The 17,589-nt window shown below is 41.5% G+C and overlaps 1 protein-coding gene across 6 annotated transcripts in view; it reads left to right on the forward strand.

The window, feature by feature from the left end:
- ARMC2 (armadillo repeat containing 2) overlaps positions 1-17,589 on the forward strand; it is a 120,097-nt gene that overhangs the window by 30,384 nt on the left and 72,124 nt on the right. For 5 of the 6 annotated variants that reach the window (XR_006279904.1, XM_043510776.1, XM_043510777.1 and 2 more), the window contains 2 exons: positions 6,524-6,600; positions 15,063-15,155. Coding sequence is in view for 5 of the 6 variants with exons in the window: in XM_043510776.1 (XP_043366711.1) it covers positions 6,524-6,600; positions 15,063-15,155 (170 nt within the window). In the remaining variant the exon portion in view is untranslated. The remainder of the gene's footprint in view (positions 1-6,523; positions 6,601-15,062; positions 15,156-17,589) is intronic. The other variant, XM_043510775.1, reaches the window with a different exon arrangement.

Below are 17,589 nucleotides of genomic sequence, written 5' to 3' on the forward strand. Positions count from 1 at the left end.
ACTGTTTGGAATTAGGAAGGAACTTCTCATATGAATGAGCTATTTTGTAAATGTCTGAGTACACAATTTTTTACCTTTCTCAGAACCCTCTGGTACAGGCAGCTATTAGACATTGGACTAGCTGGACCACTGATCTGAATCTGATCCACATTGGCAGGAAGATTCGTTCTTCTTTGAGTGCTTGCACATGTCCATTCCAATGTAGGTGTGTGCGTGCCCCGATCACAGTTGCCAGAATTTTTTTCCTTCGTGGTATCCGTTGAGTCAACTTCAGTGCCCTCTGGAGCCATGTGCTCATATTGTCGGCATAAGGGGACCCACTCGCACTTCAGTTCCTTCTTACCGCCTGTGACAGTTGCTGGAACTTTCCTCATTGCTCAGGCAATTTATCCCAGTGGCTTTCTTTGTGTGTGTGTGTGTGTGTGTGTGTGTGTGTGTGTGTGGCTATTGTAGTTTACTTAGTTTGTTAGTAATAGTTTTAGTAGTTAATGAGTTTTGGGTGCTTCTACACTTAGTTGGAGAGGCTTGTCTGATCCCTGGGGCCTCGTTCACCCATCTTCAAGCCCTGTGTGTGGCAAGTCAATGCCCTTGAGTGACCCACACTTGAGCTATCTCATGTGTTTTGCGGAAGCTCATAGGAAAGACCATTGCCAGATCTGCAGGGACTTCAAACCCTGCACCAAGAAAGACCAGGAGGTGAGGTTGAAGGTCCTCCTTATGGAGACCGCCCTAAGACCAGTGTCGGGGCTGTGTTTCGACTCGGCACCAAACACCTCAGCTTTGAGGCAGAGTGCTCCTTCCACCTGTTGAGAGATCCTGCACTGATTCTTCTCCCTGATGCATAAGAATAAGCACCAGGAGAAGTCATTCCCGCAGTGCCGAAAGGAAGCAGGCAAGGGGATCAGGGTAGAGCGAGAGCCGAGTCAGGCCGCTCTCACTCTCCGGCACTGCAACAGGCACCTCTGTCAGCTTTGGTACTCCCGCCAGCTCCGCTAACTCTGGCATGGGAAGTGCCATCCTTCAGCAGACAGTGTACCAGTCAGTTCGTGGTACCATCAACACCCGAGGCATTTGCACCTGCTAGAGACCTGCTCACTCTTCCAGTCCAAGGGTCCCCAGAGATTCAGGACTTGGCACCACCAGAATCAATGAGTGGCAGAGAGCCATCCTTCAGCTTTCGTGCAGCACCACGGCCACTTTGTGGGGGAAAACCACCCGTGGTAGCCTTGGTTCAGATTTCTCCGTGATGCCATTCGCCAGCACTGAGAGGGTTGGCACCACCTTACTCTCCACACTCCAGCTCATCAAAGTCCAAAGTGGGGTCCTTCTCTTTCCACTGTCAGGACCACCTCCACTACTCTGCATACCATTCCTACTCTGAGAGAGCCTCAGGCGCTGCGGTGCCCCCAAACGCTCCGTCTCCAGGACTGTGGGGAACGGCACTCATGTAATGGACTTTTTGGAACCTGTGAAGATTTCCCGCGGGCCAGGGCATCATTTCAAGGCATTTGTATTCTGTGGCCTTGGAAAGTAGGGTACCTCCTGTACCGTGCCGTGAGACCCCTAACCCAGACTCTGGTGCTGAGCCCAGTGCCAAACCTCAAGAGGAGGTCCCACAGGTCTTGGTTGAGACAGAGGAAGGGGCAGAGGCCCCTCAACCAGCTTTATCCTCCTCTTTTTTCCCAGATGAGGCAGTGTGTGTCCCCACCTCATGATGACCAGAAGGCCTACCAGGACTTATTAAAGCAGGTGGCCTTGAACTTGGGTGTCCAAGCCGAAGTGGTCAAAGAGATAACACATAGTTTACTAGATATCTTGTCAGCAGTGGGTTCCCTTGAGTGGATCTTAATGAGGAAATCATGGATCCAGTTAGAGCGCTCTGGCAGAACCCCGTTTCCCATAGCCAAATGGACAGGGCACAGATACTTCATATGAGCCAAGGGGTACAAATTTCTGTTTTCACACCCTCCTCCAGGGTCTCTAGTGGTGGTAGCCATCAATGAGAGGGACCATCAAGGTCAAGCGGGCCCACGCCCAAGGCAAAGGACCCCAAAAAGCTGGTCTTGTTTTGGCTGAAAAGCCTATTCAACAAGTGGGCTATAACTCTGAATAGCAAACTAGAAAGCTTTGCTAGGTTGCTATGTGGGAGGCTATATGATTTGCTAGGTTGCCATATGACTTTAATATGTGGGAGGCAATGCAAAAATTTTAAAGCATGCTTTCCCAAAGAGGCCAGACAGGAGTTCTCCTCTTCACTGGTTGAAGAAGGGAAGACAGTCACCTGGGCCTCCCTGCAGGCAGCCTTGGATGCCTCTGATTCTGTGGCCCAGTTGATGGCCACGGCTGTTACCATGTGCAGAAGCTAGTGGTTACAGTCCTTGGGGTTTCCTCAGAAGGTCTAGCAAACCCTCCAGGATCTCCCATTCACAGGGTCCTCGCTCTTTACAGCAAACAGACACCAAACTCCATGGACTTTAGGGTTGCCTTAGTGTCCATAAGTCTCTGTGTCTGTATACACCAGCAGTGCCCAGAAAACACTACAGGCTTTGACAGACACTATTTTGCGCAGCTTGCCAGACAGGACCAGCAGAGGAGGAAGAACAAAGGGATCAGGCATAGACCCCCTCCACCGACCTCCTCCTCAGGGCTGATGCAATCTACCCCTAAACACTTGGGCAGCTTGAAGCACTTGTTTTGATGAGACACTTGAAGATGACATCTCAATCTCTCCTAATACTCACACCCAAGTGACACACACAAGTCCTCCTTTTCTTTTTAAAAATACTCTGAGCACCTTGTGTTAGGGGGTCTGTACATCAGGAACCCCTTGACATTAAGCACACTCAAATCCGAATGGTTACATTATCCAAACTCTTTCATCTTACCTCTAGTTATCAGTAGTAATTGATTAATGCTGGGGCTCTGCTATTATAATCCCCTATGTGGAAAAAGTAGCAACATGCCCAGCAATCATATCTGCATAGAGTACGTGTAATTTCTCTTTCAGAAAATAGTTGTGTATTTTCTAAATTAGCTGTACAAAGTAGTGGAGCATATTTCCCAAAAGTAAAAATATGCTGTATGGAGGCAGGTAGTAAAGTAGCATCATTTCTACAGATCATTCTCAGACTTCTGCCAATGGTAGGGTTTGAATTTACAGTGCGTGGGGGTAGCTTAGATTCAGTGGCCAGTGCCACAGCATGTCCTCTTGAGCTACCCACATAATCTAGCAATGGGCTGCCTAGAAACTCTCTTTCCTAGCCTTGTTGCACTCTCTCACTTCAATAACTTCGGTGTGTGAGTGTTTGGTACATGCCATTCTAAACAGTCAGATTCTTCTTTTAACTTTTTCAATATTGCTTCCCTTAAGGGGTAGTGGGTGCTATGCACTAGCTGAGATCCATGCAGAGAGATTGAGCTTAATTGGGAGATGATTAGCATCATGGTCTGAGCCGCAGGTGTGTGCAAAATAATTTATAACCTGTTGATTTTGTAAAATGCTAGTGTTTGGAAGGAGGGTTGTACCTATTGAGCATGGGGTTCCCAAGATCATAAATGTGGGTGCCTAACCCTACCTAGCACGCTTATGAGGCACAGCAAATTTCAAGAGAATCTGAGTAAGAATGAGGATTTTGGAGCACCTAGCCCTGATCTACACTACAGTTAGGTTGACACAGGGCAGCTTATATCGACCTAAATATGTCAGTGTACACAGTACAGCCTTACTCCCGCCGATGTTAGTGCCCTACTACGCCGACATAACTCCACCTCCAGGAGAGGTGTAGGGTTTATGTTGGTGTAGTTGGGGCGCTGCAGTGTCTATGTAGATACTGCGTTACTTACATCAGCTGTTGGCTGCCATTCTTGTCAATTTCAGGGATCTATGCTGGAGCCGTGAAAGTGATAAAGCCTGGTGGGCTCTAGTTGCCCCCTGTCCCTGCTTCCTGCTCCTTGCTCAGGGAGTCAAGAAGCCCAGGTGGCTGCCCCCCGCTCCTGGCAGAGCTCTCAGCTCCCCACCGTCCCCCTCTTCAGTTGGTGGAAGCGCTCCTGGTGAGGACACGCACCACTGACGGAAGGAGGGCAGTGTTGACATCAGCCACCTCAGTAATTACTGCAGAAGCTGTAAATTGATCTAGCATAGGTCGATTTAAGTTTGTAGTGTAGACATGCCACTGGAAAAGTTGTCCTTTAAATAGTTAAGTTTAGCAGCACTTTCTAACGTGGAACCCGGTGCTCCACTATAACATAATTTCCTGAAAAGCTTCTAATCAAGCAGAGTCAGCCAGTCTAGGCCACTTCATAGGCCGAGTAAACTTACAAAAGTTTTGTTTTTTATTCTGTCTTCATCTGTTGATAGGGTAACTTCTATCTACTATCTGGACTGACAGGGGTTTAGGCCTCAATCCAGCAAAATAGTTAAATAAGTGTTTAACTTTAAACCTTAGAGAAGTCCAGTTAACAGATAAGACCTTTCCAATAGCATTGTTTGCACATCTCTGTTCTCTATTTGAAGGACATTTAAGGGGATGAATTGTATCCGTATGTGAGCTATGGTTGGAACAAAATGTGTTAACTTAAATGCATGCTGACAATAGAAAACATAGATGTACACCACCTTGACCATGATGTCTTCGTTGATGAATAAATAAGAATCTAAAGAAGAGAAACTTTCTCTTTTCAAGGGGAGTTTACTACTTGTGTTCTTAAATATCCATTCAATTTTGGCACATACATAGAGTTATGGCAAACACAACAGAACGCAGATGCTGAAATCATGTATTAGTTTTCTTTTTGTCCAAACAAAAACTGATCACATAATGAATAGGAATTTTTACACATCAAAGAATAGCATTATGCAAAAATACTGGGATGTTTCAGCTTGGAAAAGAGATGACTAAGGGGGGGATATGATAAAGGTCTATAAAATCATGAATGGTGTGGAGAAAGTGAATAAGGAAGTGTTACACAAGAACTGTCACACAATGAAATTAATAGGCAACAAATTTAAAATAAAAGGAAATACTTCTTCGCACAACTCACAGTGAACATGTGGAACTCAGTGCCAAGGATGTTGTGAAAGCCCAGAAAACTATAACAGGGTTCAAAAAAGAATTAGATAGACCTGTCTTCCATGAATTTATCAATGACTATTAGCCAAGATGGTCAGGGATGCAACTGCATGGTCTTAGTGTCCCTAACCTCTAACTGCCAGAAGCTGGGAGGAGAGGACAGGGGATGGATCACTCAATGACTATCTTTTCGGTTTAGTCTCTTTGAAGCACCTGGCATTGGCCACTGTTGGAAGACAGGATGTCGGGCTAGATGGACTATTGGTCTGACCCAATATAACTGTTATGTTCAAAATTGCTTTACAAACCAGGGGCGAGGTGGCGCGGTTACAGTAGTATATGGACAAAAAGAACAGTCATTATATGCAATGAGCAATAGCTCTCTCAGAGACTTGGAAATTAGAACTTTTCCACTGAGGAATGTTGGTCAACTGAGTTGTTCCCCCCCCCCCCAATCTTTGAAGAATGCTGTTATATTCAATACAAATTTTTAGTGCACAAACTATTTTGATAAACACAAATCATTCTATCACAGAGGTGGGCAAACTATGGCCCGTGGGCCATGTCTGGCCCGCGGGACCGTCCTCCCCAGTCCCTGAGCTCCTGGCCTGGGAGGCTAGTTCCTGGCCCCTCCCCCGCTCTAAGCAGCATGGTAAGGGGGCGACAGTGGCACGCGTGTGGCGGTGGGGGGGGGGTTACGTAGGGGTCCCAGGGGGCAGTCTGGACAGGGAGCAGGGGGCGGATGGATGGGGTGGAGGTCCTGGGTTGGGGCGGTCAGGGAACATGGGGGTTGGATAGGGCGTGGGAGTCCGGGGGGGGTGATTTGAGACGGGGGGTCCCAGGAGCGTGCAGTCAGGGGACAAGGAGCAGGGGAGGTTCCTGAGGTGGACATCAGGGAGTGGGAATTGGGAGGGGGTGAATAGGGGGCGGCGGCCAGGCTGTTTGGGGGGCACAGCCTTCCCTACCCGGTCCTCCATACAGTTTCACACCCCGATGTGGCCCTCTGGCTAAAAAGTTTACCCACCCCTGCTCTATCATATTCACTATATTAAGGCTCTGTAAAATGCTGAATTTACAAGTTTTAAAATTAGATGAGTCCAAATTTAGTTTAACAATAAAAAATAGGTCTGTGTGAAGTGTGTTTCTTCAGCTTTCAATGTTATCTCTACAAATAGAAACACATCAGTTTTTACATTCCATAATAGTGACATCTTGTGGCATAAATGTGTTACTGTTTTTGTAGTTTTCCTTTTTAAATGTCATGGAAAATTTTATATTTAAATATAATTGATTTGTATGAATGGTCAAAATAATAATTTAACTGGAAAGTGTAAAAATATATTGACTTATTAATTATAGCATACAGTGTTCTTTTATGTATTGCATTTGGAGAAGGAAACATTTTGGTTATTGTCCTTTAGTAGAATTTTTTGTTGTGTGCCTGTTTCTTTTAGTGACCAAATTAAAAATGGTGACAAGGCTTCATCAAATCCAAGCAGCAGTGGCTGGAATAAATCAGGAAGCAAAGCAGGTACAATATTCTGAAATCTCTTAATTCATTTTTCTGGTCCTGTTTTTCTTTGCGTACAACACTTACTTGCATTTGCAGATGGGAAGTTCACACAAGCAGAAATCATCCAATTTCTATGTTTCCCTTTTTTCATTTCTTTATGCATCACTGGACAGTGCTTTTTAAAAAATGTTAAAATTTTTTGTAGATCAAGAAGAATAATATTTGAGATTTAATAGATTTGACTTGTAGAGCCATTAAACATGATTTCCTGATGTTTCCTTACTTAGAAATACTAATTTTCTTATATTTTGCCTTGAGAATTTGGACCATCAGTGTAAAGGATATGAATACCTAGGGCAGAATGAGGCTATACCAATTTACACCAGCTGAGGTTATGGCCCTCAACTTTTTTTTTTTCTGCGTGTGTGAATTTTGTTGTAGTTGTGTATCAGATAGTCAATAAATAATGTTTCACTTATAATATTTTTAACATGCAAGTTAAAAGTGCACAGTTACAAATGCTTGGTAAATGTACAGCAGCTGTTTTGCTGGTTTTATTTTTCTTTAAGTATGGGCTTAATCCTGGAAGATGCTGAGTGCCTCCTGTGAGGTGCTTTTCACTCTGCTTGCAGTGACTTCAGTTGAAGTTGTGGGTGCTCGTGGTTTTACAGGAAGTGATCAGTAGTTTGTTGCTCATGTTTTGCAAGTACATAAATGTCATAAATTTGTATATATTATGGAAGAGGCCATATGAACTAGCAGAACTTTTTATTTTCAAATTTAGTTGATTAAGAACCCTATTAATAAAATAAAATAAAATGCTTCCGTTTTGTTAGGTCAGACACACATTTGGTCTTCAGCTATCTCCAGAATAAATTATGGGATACCAATATCAACTCAGATTTACATTTCCCTCCTGATTTGTGTACAACAACAAAAAATCTCTAACTGAAATGTAGATATTTTCAAATATGACTTCAGCGATACACTTTTAACTATAACATTTTAGAGAGGAAATAGTGTATTTTAAGTTTAGTGTGCTTGTGGGCAGAGGGTATTCTGTAAAGAAGCTAAAAAGATTAATCAGGTACTATGTCCCTCTCTAAAGCTGTGTTGCTAAGGCTCTTGTATTTACATGCTAAAAACAGCAACCAATAAATGTAAGCGATTTAACGTCATTTTTTTGTGACCAGAATGCGAAGCTGTGGTTAAGACCTATAAACCACTGAGACAGCAAACTTTTTTGCTGAACTTTTTGCTTGAGTATCGGTATCCCGTTGAAGCATAATTTACACAGTTAGAAGATTAAGGACCATCACTAACGTACTGCCACTGACACTATTAATTTTCACCAACACTTTAAAAAAAAATCTTCCAAGACTGAGAAATACAAAGCCTTATTGTTTATATTGTTACCTTTTTGAATAATCACAACATTTTGTGCTTCTAATTTTTGTTGTTTGAATTAATATTGCATGTTAAAGGCTACTTATGATTTTTTTTTTGAGGGGGGTTCAAGAGGTATTGTGGAAACATGTAGTATGAACATACCTGGTTTTAATTAAATGACTTTTGGTTTTTGGATTCCATTTTTTTTTTGGTGTATGTGAGAGATTTAAGAGAGAGACTACTCTGTGCTCTGATGAAAACTGAATAGCATTTTAGATTTACAGCATATTTTTAGTTTTTAGTGTGACCTTTAACTCTCACACTGCAAACATGCACACAAATCTTATTCATTGGGACTAATCAGGTGTATAAAGTTGCTACATGCATTCTTGCAAGATTGAGTTTTTTACATGAATTCAGGGATGGGGTGTCAGAATCATAAGGGGGGAGGAAAAGTAATTCATCTGCATCTAGACTGTGGCAGGAAGCAGCACTGCACGCTTTTCTAATATTCGTATTTCACCTCTGTTCTCTTACATTGTTCAGAGCAGAGCTTCCCTTCATGGCAAATTCTGTGCAGTGTTTTATTAAATGAGTTACTAGTCATCTGGAACCTAAACAATACTATCAGCTCATTTCATTTGGGAATGAAAAAAGTCTGCAAAAGAAATAATCTTTTAAAAATCCTATCTGTCCAGTATATTTCACATGAAACAGCAGCCATTTTACATAAGCCCTAGAAAAAGATATTATAAATTTTTACAATGGGTACATTGAATAGTCAAAATTAAGCTACAGAATTTTGATTTTTAAAAGTGAAACCATTTAAAATGGTCAGTTATGAATCTTAATCCTCCTTTTTTCACCCAACCAAATGCTCTCAACACAGACGCACAGATTTAAGGCTTGAGACACTGATCCCAGGAAGAAAGCCTCTTAACTCGTACATTTATTATATTGTATATTCTGTTCTTGTAAAATAATTACTACACTAAGATTTATACAATGAATGAACTGTGCAGATTCTTACATTAGTTTGCACATGCTGTCAAGAGACACAGTTTCTGGAGACACAGGTAAGGAGTCTGTCAAGTAAAATTATATGTGTTCTACACAGTGTCACCAAATGTGCGTTGGTCCCAGAATATTAGAGACAGAGAAAGTAGGTGAGGTAATATTTTTTTTTTATTGTACCAACTTCCTTTGTTGGAAGAGACAAGTTTTCAAGCTACACAGAGCTCTTCCTCAGGTCTGGGAAGGATACTCAGAATGTCACAGCTAAATACATGCTGGAACAAATTGTTTAGCATAAGTAGTTAACACACATTTACAGATCCAGAAACCACCCCAAACACACCAAAAAATCTGTTATCTACAGCCAGGCCTTCAGATATCACAGAATAGGCTCCAAGAAGAAAGTTCGTGATACACACTTAAAACCGCCTTCAAACAAGGACACTCCACCCAAGGGGAGTAGATTGCATCATGGAATGGACCATCAGAATACCCTGAGAGAGCATACTTCAATACAGGGGAAAAAACCTCTTTGGCTCCATACAGGTAGTTGTCACCTACTACCCCACACTGGAACGCCCTATGGGGTATCACTAAACAATTACAACCCACACTTTAGGGTGACCACATCCTGAAAGGAATCTTTCCTGAACCTCCTCTTCTGATCCTGCTATTATAGTTATTATAGAACAGATATTACACCTGCAGTCATATCTCCACTGCTACAATAATCAATAACCTCCCAATATACTTTTCAAGATCCATGAGTCTTACACATGTCTATCACAAGGCATGATATACCTCATCCAGTGCGCTAAATGCCCCAATAAGAGCTTTGAGTGAAACCAGACATTCACTATGCTCTCAAATGAACTCACAGCAAAATGATAAAAGACAAAAATATCCTATCACCCATGGGTGAATGCTTTTCACAAAATGATCACTCCATGTCTGACCTCTCAGTCCTCATCCTCAAAGGAAACCTGCACAATGCTATCGAAAGATAGTCCTGGAAGCTTAAATTCCTAACTGCTAGACACTAAAAATCATGGTCTTTTTATAAAGACACTGGCATTATGGTTTACTACAACAATCTGTAAACCACTAGCCACCCGTCCCCTTTTTTGTCCTATGACTTCAGGGGTTTTTGGAATACAGTGCTTTGAATGGTCCCTTCAAATGTGTTAACTCCTTATGTTAAACAGTCTGTTTCACCTTGTATTTAGCTGCGACACTGAGTACCTTTTCCAGACCTGAAAAAGAGCCCTTTGTAGCTTGAAAGCTTGTCTCTTTCACTAACAGAAGTTGGACCAATAACATATATTACCTCATCCATCTTGTCTGTCTAATACTCTGGTATTCATAGATTGGATCACTTTATTCAACCAAGTAATGTCTGAACTTTGATTTTCCAGCTATTTTTTTTGAAAAAGTAAATCCTACAAGTTATCTTGAACTAGAAATTTATTGTAACTGTTTCTTTGGATTCCATGATTAAAACATTGAGATAAAAAAGACTGATTTAAAACAGAGTTTGAATAATCTTGGAATAAGAGAAACATGCCACAAGACTTACTAAATAGTGGCCCACATTTCCTGTTGCATCCAGTCTCTGCTCTGCAGAGTGCAGGGAGACTGCAGGCTGGCTCTACACTAGCCTTAAGAGTCTGTCCACCAGGAGAGAATAGCCAGAGCACTTACTGGTGATTCTCTCCTTGGTTTTCCTTTCCACCCCCTCTCATTCTCTGTGCAAGGGTGATAAGGGAGGAACTCTTTCTATGGACCTGATCCAGAGCCCACTGAAGTCAATAGAAAAATTCCCACTGACTTCAGCAGGCTTTGGAACAGCCATGGTACCAGCTAAGGACTTCCCCATGCTGGGGGTGTTCTTTGCTCATGGGATCTGACCAATCCAACCCTTTTTCATAATGGAATCAAAGGAGGCCAGTAGATGTGGGACAATCTGATGGAGTCTAGACTGCAGGCTTCATGTCTGCAGAGAATTTGGTAGAACTCATTGCACCTTCATGGAGATCTTGTTTAGTTTTTGGTTGTCATTATGTACAATCTACTCTTTAAGTATGGTCCCCAATACCTTCTCAGTGTCGTTCTTCTCTGGCCAAGAGGCTTGGAACTCAGTGAGTTATGCTTCTGGTCAATGCTGCTGTAAACCAATTTAGAGTTATTTTTTTTCCAAAATTCCCCTAAGAAGCAAATGCCCCAACTGCACACTGCACCTAATTCCTGTCAATTTGGGAAGTAAAAAACCTAATTCAAGATTCAGTTTTCAGTCTCCTGTTTGATACCACTCCTCTGGGCTGTGGATAGTATTTTAAGGATATTTTATATTAATGGAGTAAAAGAGACAAAATATTATGTTTGAAAATTCTCAGATATTTAAGGTTCACCATTAGCTAAAATAATATACAACAGATTGTTCACCTTGAAACTAGCCAATAAAAAGGTCCAAGAAAATTTTCAGGAGCCTTAGCAATATGATTGACTTTTTTTTTTTTAAAAAAAAATCCTCTCAAAATCATCTTCTCTCCTTTAGCAGCCATCCTCTCTGAACCTTTTTCTGTTTCCTGTAGAGCAAGCCAATTGCTGACTTCAAGATGTCACCATTGGACTAGTAATAAGATTTTCAAAAGTGCCTAAAGGATTTAGGAGCACAAATCCCAGTGAAAATCAATGAGGCTTGTGTTTCTAAATCCCTGAGGTACTTTTGAAAATCTCCACTTCAGTTTTGGGGTACTCCAAGAGCAACTATGCTGCTGCTACCACCACCAAAGAAACACTCCATTTAGCTTAAGTCTCAGGGCGAGAAACTTTTATATTGTGTGTTATAATGTGGAGATGTATCTTGATATCACAAACCTAACATTTAAGAACATAAGAATGGTCCATCCAGCCCAGTATCCTGTCTACTGACAGTGGCCAATGTCAGGTGCCCCAGAAGGAGTGAACCTAACAGGTAATGATCAAGTGATCTCTTTCCTGCCATCCATCTCCACCCTCTGACAAACAGAGGCTAGGGATGCCATTCCTTACCCATCCTGGCTAATAGCCATTAATGGACTTAACCTCCATGAATTTATTTAGTTCTCTTTTAAAGTCCTAGCCTTCTCAACCTCCTCAGGCAAGGAGTTCCACAGGTTGACTGTATGCTGTGTGAAGAAGAACTTTCTTTTATTTGTTTTAAACCTGCTGCCCATTAATTTCATTTGGTGGCCCCTAGTTGTTATATTATGGGAACAAGTAAATAACTTTTTTCCTTATTCACTTTCTCCACACCACTCATGATTTTATATACCTCTATCATATCCCCCCCTTAGTCTCCTCTTTTCTAAGCTGAACAGTCCTAGCCTCTTTAATCTCTCCTCATGTGGGACTCGTTCCAAACCCCTAATCATTTTAGTTGCCCTTTTCTGAACCTTTTCTAATGCCAGTATATCTTCTTTGAGATGAGGAGACCACATCTGTACGCAGTATTCAAGATGTGGGCGTACCATGGATTTACATAAGGGCAATAAGATATTCTCTGTTTTATTCTCTGCCTCTTTTTTAATGATTCCTAACATCCTGTTAGCTTTTTTGACTGCCGCTGCACACTGCGTGGACATTGTCAGAGAACTATCCACGATGACTCCAAGATTTCTTTCGTGCTTAGTTGTAGCTAAATTATCCCCCATCATATTGTATGTATAGTTGGGGTTATTTTTTCCAATGTGCATTACTTTACATTTATCCACATTAAATTTCATTTGCCATTTTGTTGCCCAATCGCTTAGTTTTGAGAGATCTTTTTGAAGTTCTTCACAGTCTGCTTTGGAAGTCTCACGTGTTTTTTGGATATATACTATTATAATGGAGGTTGGGTGAACCTTCCTTGAAGCCAGTGGACATTACAGCTCCATTTCATTCAGGATAAATGTAAGAAGCAGTTAAGTTCATTTTTGGAGTAAGATAGCTGAGATGACAGGAGCCAGCCCCTAAAATACAGGCCTCATTGCCAGGCCAGTCAGAAACAGAGCTGTAGGGTGGCAGGGGTGTCTTCCATCAGTGGCCAGTGCTAGATGATTGAGAAGGAATGAATAGAACAAGGCAATTATCAGGTGAGTCATCCCCTGTTGTCTAGTCCCAGCTTCTGCCAGTCAGAGGTTTTGGGACACCCAGAGCATGGGATTGCATCCCTGACCATAATAGCCATTGATGGACCTATCCTCCATGAAAGTATCTAATTCTTTTTTGAACCCAGTTATACTTCTGGCCTTCGCAGAATCCCCTAGCAATGAGTTCCACAGGTTGTGTGCTGTGTGAAGAAGTACTTCCTTGTGTTTGTTTTAAATCTGCTGCGTATTAATTTCATGGGGTGACCCTACGGTCTTGTGTTATGTGAAGGGGTAAATAACTCTTCTCTGTTCACTTTTTCCGTGCTATTCATGATTTTATAGACCTCAATCATATTTCTTCCCCTCCCCCACAGTTGTCTCTTCTCCAAGCTGAACAGTCCCAGTCTTTTTCATCCATCTTTATATGGAAGCTGTTCATACCCCTAATCGTTTTTGTTAAGTTAGAATTGGAAAAGGTACAGAGAAAGGTATCTCTCCCCCCCCCCCCCCGAGAGGGTGACCAGAACTGCACATGGTATTCAAGGTGTGGGTATACCATGGATTTATGTAGTGGTATTATGATATATTATTTGCCATGTTCCTAACATTCTGTTAGGTTTTTTTGACTGCTGCTGCATGTTCAGCAGATATTTTTAGAGAACTAGCTATGATGACTCTGAGATCTTTCTTGAGTTGTAACAGTTAATTTAGATCCCATCATTTTGTATGTATGGTTGGGATTTTGTCTTCTAATGTGCATTGCTTTGCACTTACCAAAATTTAATTTTACCTGCCATTTTTTTGCTCGATCACCCATTTTTTTTTGACAATTTTACAAGTTACAAAACTCTCTACACATCACTAAAATCCAACTCACCAGTTTGTCCCAGTTATTCTGTACCTTCCTTATCTTTCTTTTGCATACTAGTAGTCCATGTACTAGTCTGTGGACTACTGTGGAAGGTACCTCCCCAGTTTGTACTGGGGCAGAACATTAATGTATTTTGCCTTTGACAAGTTTCTTATTTTCCAAGTTCAAACTTGACTTCAGCTTTGCAAAATATGGTGGTATTCTTGACATGGGTGAACAGAATTGTTGGGAGAGCATAATACATTCTATTAACATAACTTCCCACCACTTATAAATATAAAAAATATATTCTGTTAATACTGTGCAATTAATACCTATTAATGTGGTGTATACAATTCCTAACATATATGTATTGGCTAACATTTGTAAATAATGATTGCCTCAAAGAATATACCTTATTCTCATAATTTTTTTCTACTAATAGAAACAACCCATGACACAGCAAATATTGTCTAACTGCTTGAGCCAAAAGGGATAGCACTACCATGCTCTCTTGAGCATTCTGATCAGCTGGCTATAATTAACACTGTACAGATCATATGAAGGAGTATTATTCCTAGTCCAGGTTTTTCTGCTAGATTTTGGATGGCGGATGAAAGGAATGGGATTTCTGAGTTGAGGGAAACTGTCCTTCCTTCATTCGTACTTCAAACTTATATCCCTGTAATCAAAGAAGACATCTGGCCACTATTATAAAAATACTATAATAAGTTATTTACCACAGTTTTGCAAATTTAGTTGTTAAATTCATAGATTTGAAGGCCAGAAGGAACCATTATGATAATCCAGTTTGACTTGTATAACACAGGCCATAGAATTTCACCAGTGCTGCTCTATGAAGGCTTGATCTTGATCCTCGGCTTCTGATTGAACAAGAGCATACCTTTTAGAAAGGCATCCAATCTGATTTCTGCTTGAAGGGTTTATTTTTGAGAGAGTTTAAATTTAAAAAATTGGGATTGGGGGACAAATCAGAAGTTAGCAAATTGCAACATTTTCAGTTAACTGGTGCATAAAATGCTTGTAAAAGTTTATTTGTGCTGCAGTTAAAATCTCCACCTAATATATGATTATATTTTAAATGTACTTGGAAGGCTCAGAGGATGACTCAAGAGTAAATGAAACAGAAGAGGAAGAAAACTACTGGAATGTAAAGATTGTACCAATTATGTATGAATTAGAGAATGGTAGGTAATATTTCTTGGATATTTCAGTAATGGTGAATACACATTTTACAGAGCAAATTGAATATGGTGAGGGAGGCTTAATTTTGAATTTCCTCACTCATGATTCATATGCAAGGCAATCCATTTAAAGTTGCTTTTATACAAAATTGTTGTTTTCTTTCCTTAATGGAGTATATGAAGACACCCTTGTTATCTTTCAGAGGCAGGTTAGAAGTGTGTGTAAAGTTAAAATGCCTTATTTTGTGTTGCATTGACACTTGGGCAACCGTGTGTGTAAAATATTGCAAAATCAGAATATTGTTTTACACAAACTTTGCACATGTGTAAATAATTACATGTGTGCAAGGCAATGGAGGAAAGTGGCCCAAAATGCTTAATCATTTAGGACAGTGGTTCTCAATCTTCTTTTTTTTTGCGGACCTCTTGAAAGTTGCTGAGGGTCTCGGAGGACCACTTAATGATCTTTCCAAATGTTGTTTGTACCGTTAGCTAACTATTGTAAAGTATTTTGGGTAAAAGCACTATATATTTAAACATTTGTTTGTTCTACAGATAAAAGCACACAATTCATATTTTAATATCAGTAGTCTTATCATTCTAATGTGATGGATGTGCCCTCTCTCCTCTGCTGCAGCAGCCCCCGAACTGAGTCTGGGAAGGAGCGGGGGGAGGGGGTGTCTCCTCTGCCACAGCAGCCACAAAGCTGAGGCGGGAAAGGGGCTGCGACGTTAAAGCTTTAACATCAGCTGCGTACGGGCTGGTACTGGCTTCTTACCCCTGCCTCTTTCTCTGGCCTGCACATCCCAAATTCCCTCCCCACCCCCTCTTCTCATCCCACTGCCCCCTCTCACCTACCCCCTATTCTCCCACAAAGCCACCACTTCACCTTAATGTGCATCTTCAGGGTCCAGGCACCTAATTAGTGGAGCCACGCCTGCGCCTCCACTAATTAGATGGGTGGCCCTTCATTCTCTCATGTGTGGCAGCCCAGGTGCGCACCTTAGAGGGAACTATCCACGGACCACCTGAATGGAGCTCACGGACCACAAGTGGTCTGCGGACCACAGTTTGAGAACCTCTGATTTAGGAGTAAAGAATACACTCTGCCTGTACCAGGAGTGGCAGAAGGTCCCTAAAAGTGTGTGTGTTTGCATGTGTGTGAGTGTGGTGGGGGGCTGTGTGTTCCTGAACTGTGGCTCCACCTCCCCCCCGCTGTCCCTTCCTCTGAGACTCCGACACAGCACCACCCCTTCTCCCCAAGGCTCTGCCCCAACCACTCCTTCTCCCCAAGCCTCCATCCTCGCACTATCCTTTCCCCTGAGGCCCTGCTCCCCTGCCACCTCTTCCCTCCAAGATCCCTCCCTCTGTTTGCTCCTCTCGACCCCCTCTCCGTTGCTCGCCCTTATGGCTGGTAAAAAGTGGGGGGGCCATTACTCCTGGCCCCACCTGTTCCTGTGCCCTTAGCCTGTATGTGACTTTTATCAGCTGATTTAAGGAAGAGCACTGGACAGAAACTTGAAACTGCCACATATTCCATCTCTTAGTTTAAATTAAGATAGCCCAATGGAAGTCAGCTAGTTAGAGGGTTTGGAGAGTGGGATGGTGCTGAAAAAGGAGAAGAAGCTTCTCGAGAGCATAGAGTTGGAGTGGATCTTACACTTGCATGTATTAGAACAAGAACATATTTTTAATTTTTTTAATAGTCTGTTTTTTTCTCCTTTTTAAAAATCTGTCTTCAGTCCTTTCTCACCAACTGATAGATGAATACAGTACTTTGAAGCACTCAGGGTAACAATTTTGTTGTTTCTTTAATGTTCTTGTTGACTAAAGCTAGAATGTGGTCATCCCCTCTTTTAGCTGCATGCTATACTTCCTTTATTTGGGTCTTCACTGCACAGATACCGTATTTATTTCTAAGCCAGTTCAGGAATCCATAATTTAAATGAGTGGATCTATTAGTAATGCAATATTTGTTTAGTGTTTGTTTTATACAACCATATAGAGTAGAACCTCAGAATTATGAACTGATCAGTCAACCACACACCTCATTCAGAACCGGAAGTGTGCATTCAGGCAGCAGCAGAAACAATGACAAAAAAGAAAAAAAGCAAATACAGTGCAGTACGTTGTTAAACATAAACTAGTAAATAATAAAGCGAAAGCAGCATTTTTCTTCTGCATAGTAAAGTTTCAAAGCTGTATTAAGTCAACGTTCATTTGTAAACTTTTGAAAGAACAGCCATAACGTTTTGTTCAGACTTACGAACAACTTCCATTCCTGAGGTGTTCATAACTCTGAGATTCTACTGTACTTCGAATTCTTTCAGCTAATTGCATATGAATTTACTTAAGTCATATGGTTCGTTCTGCATATTAATATATTAATAAGAGAGACCTTTTCCCCTCTTTCAAAATACATTTACAAAACTGACAA

This window comes from Dermochelys coriacea, chromosome 3, assembly GCF_009764565.3.
Source record: "Dermochelys coriacea isolate rDerCor1 chromosome 3, rDerCor1.pri.v4, whole genome shotgun sequence".
Taxonomy (NCBI): Eukaryota; Metazoa; Chordata; order Testudines; family Dermochelyidae; genus Dermochelys; species Dermochelys coriacea.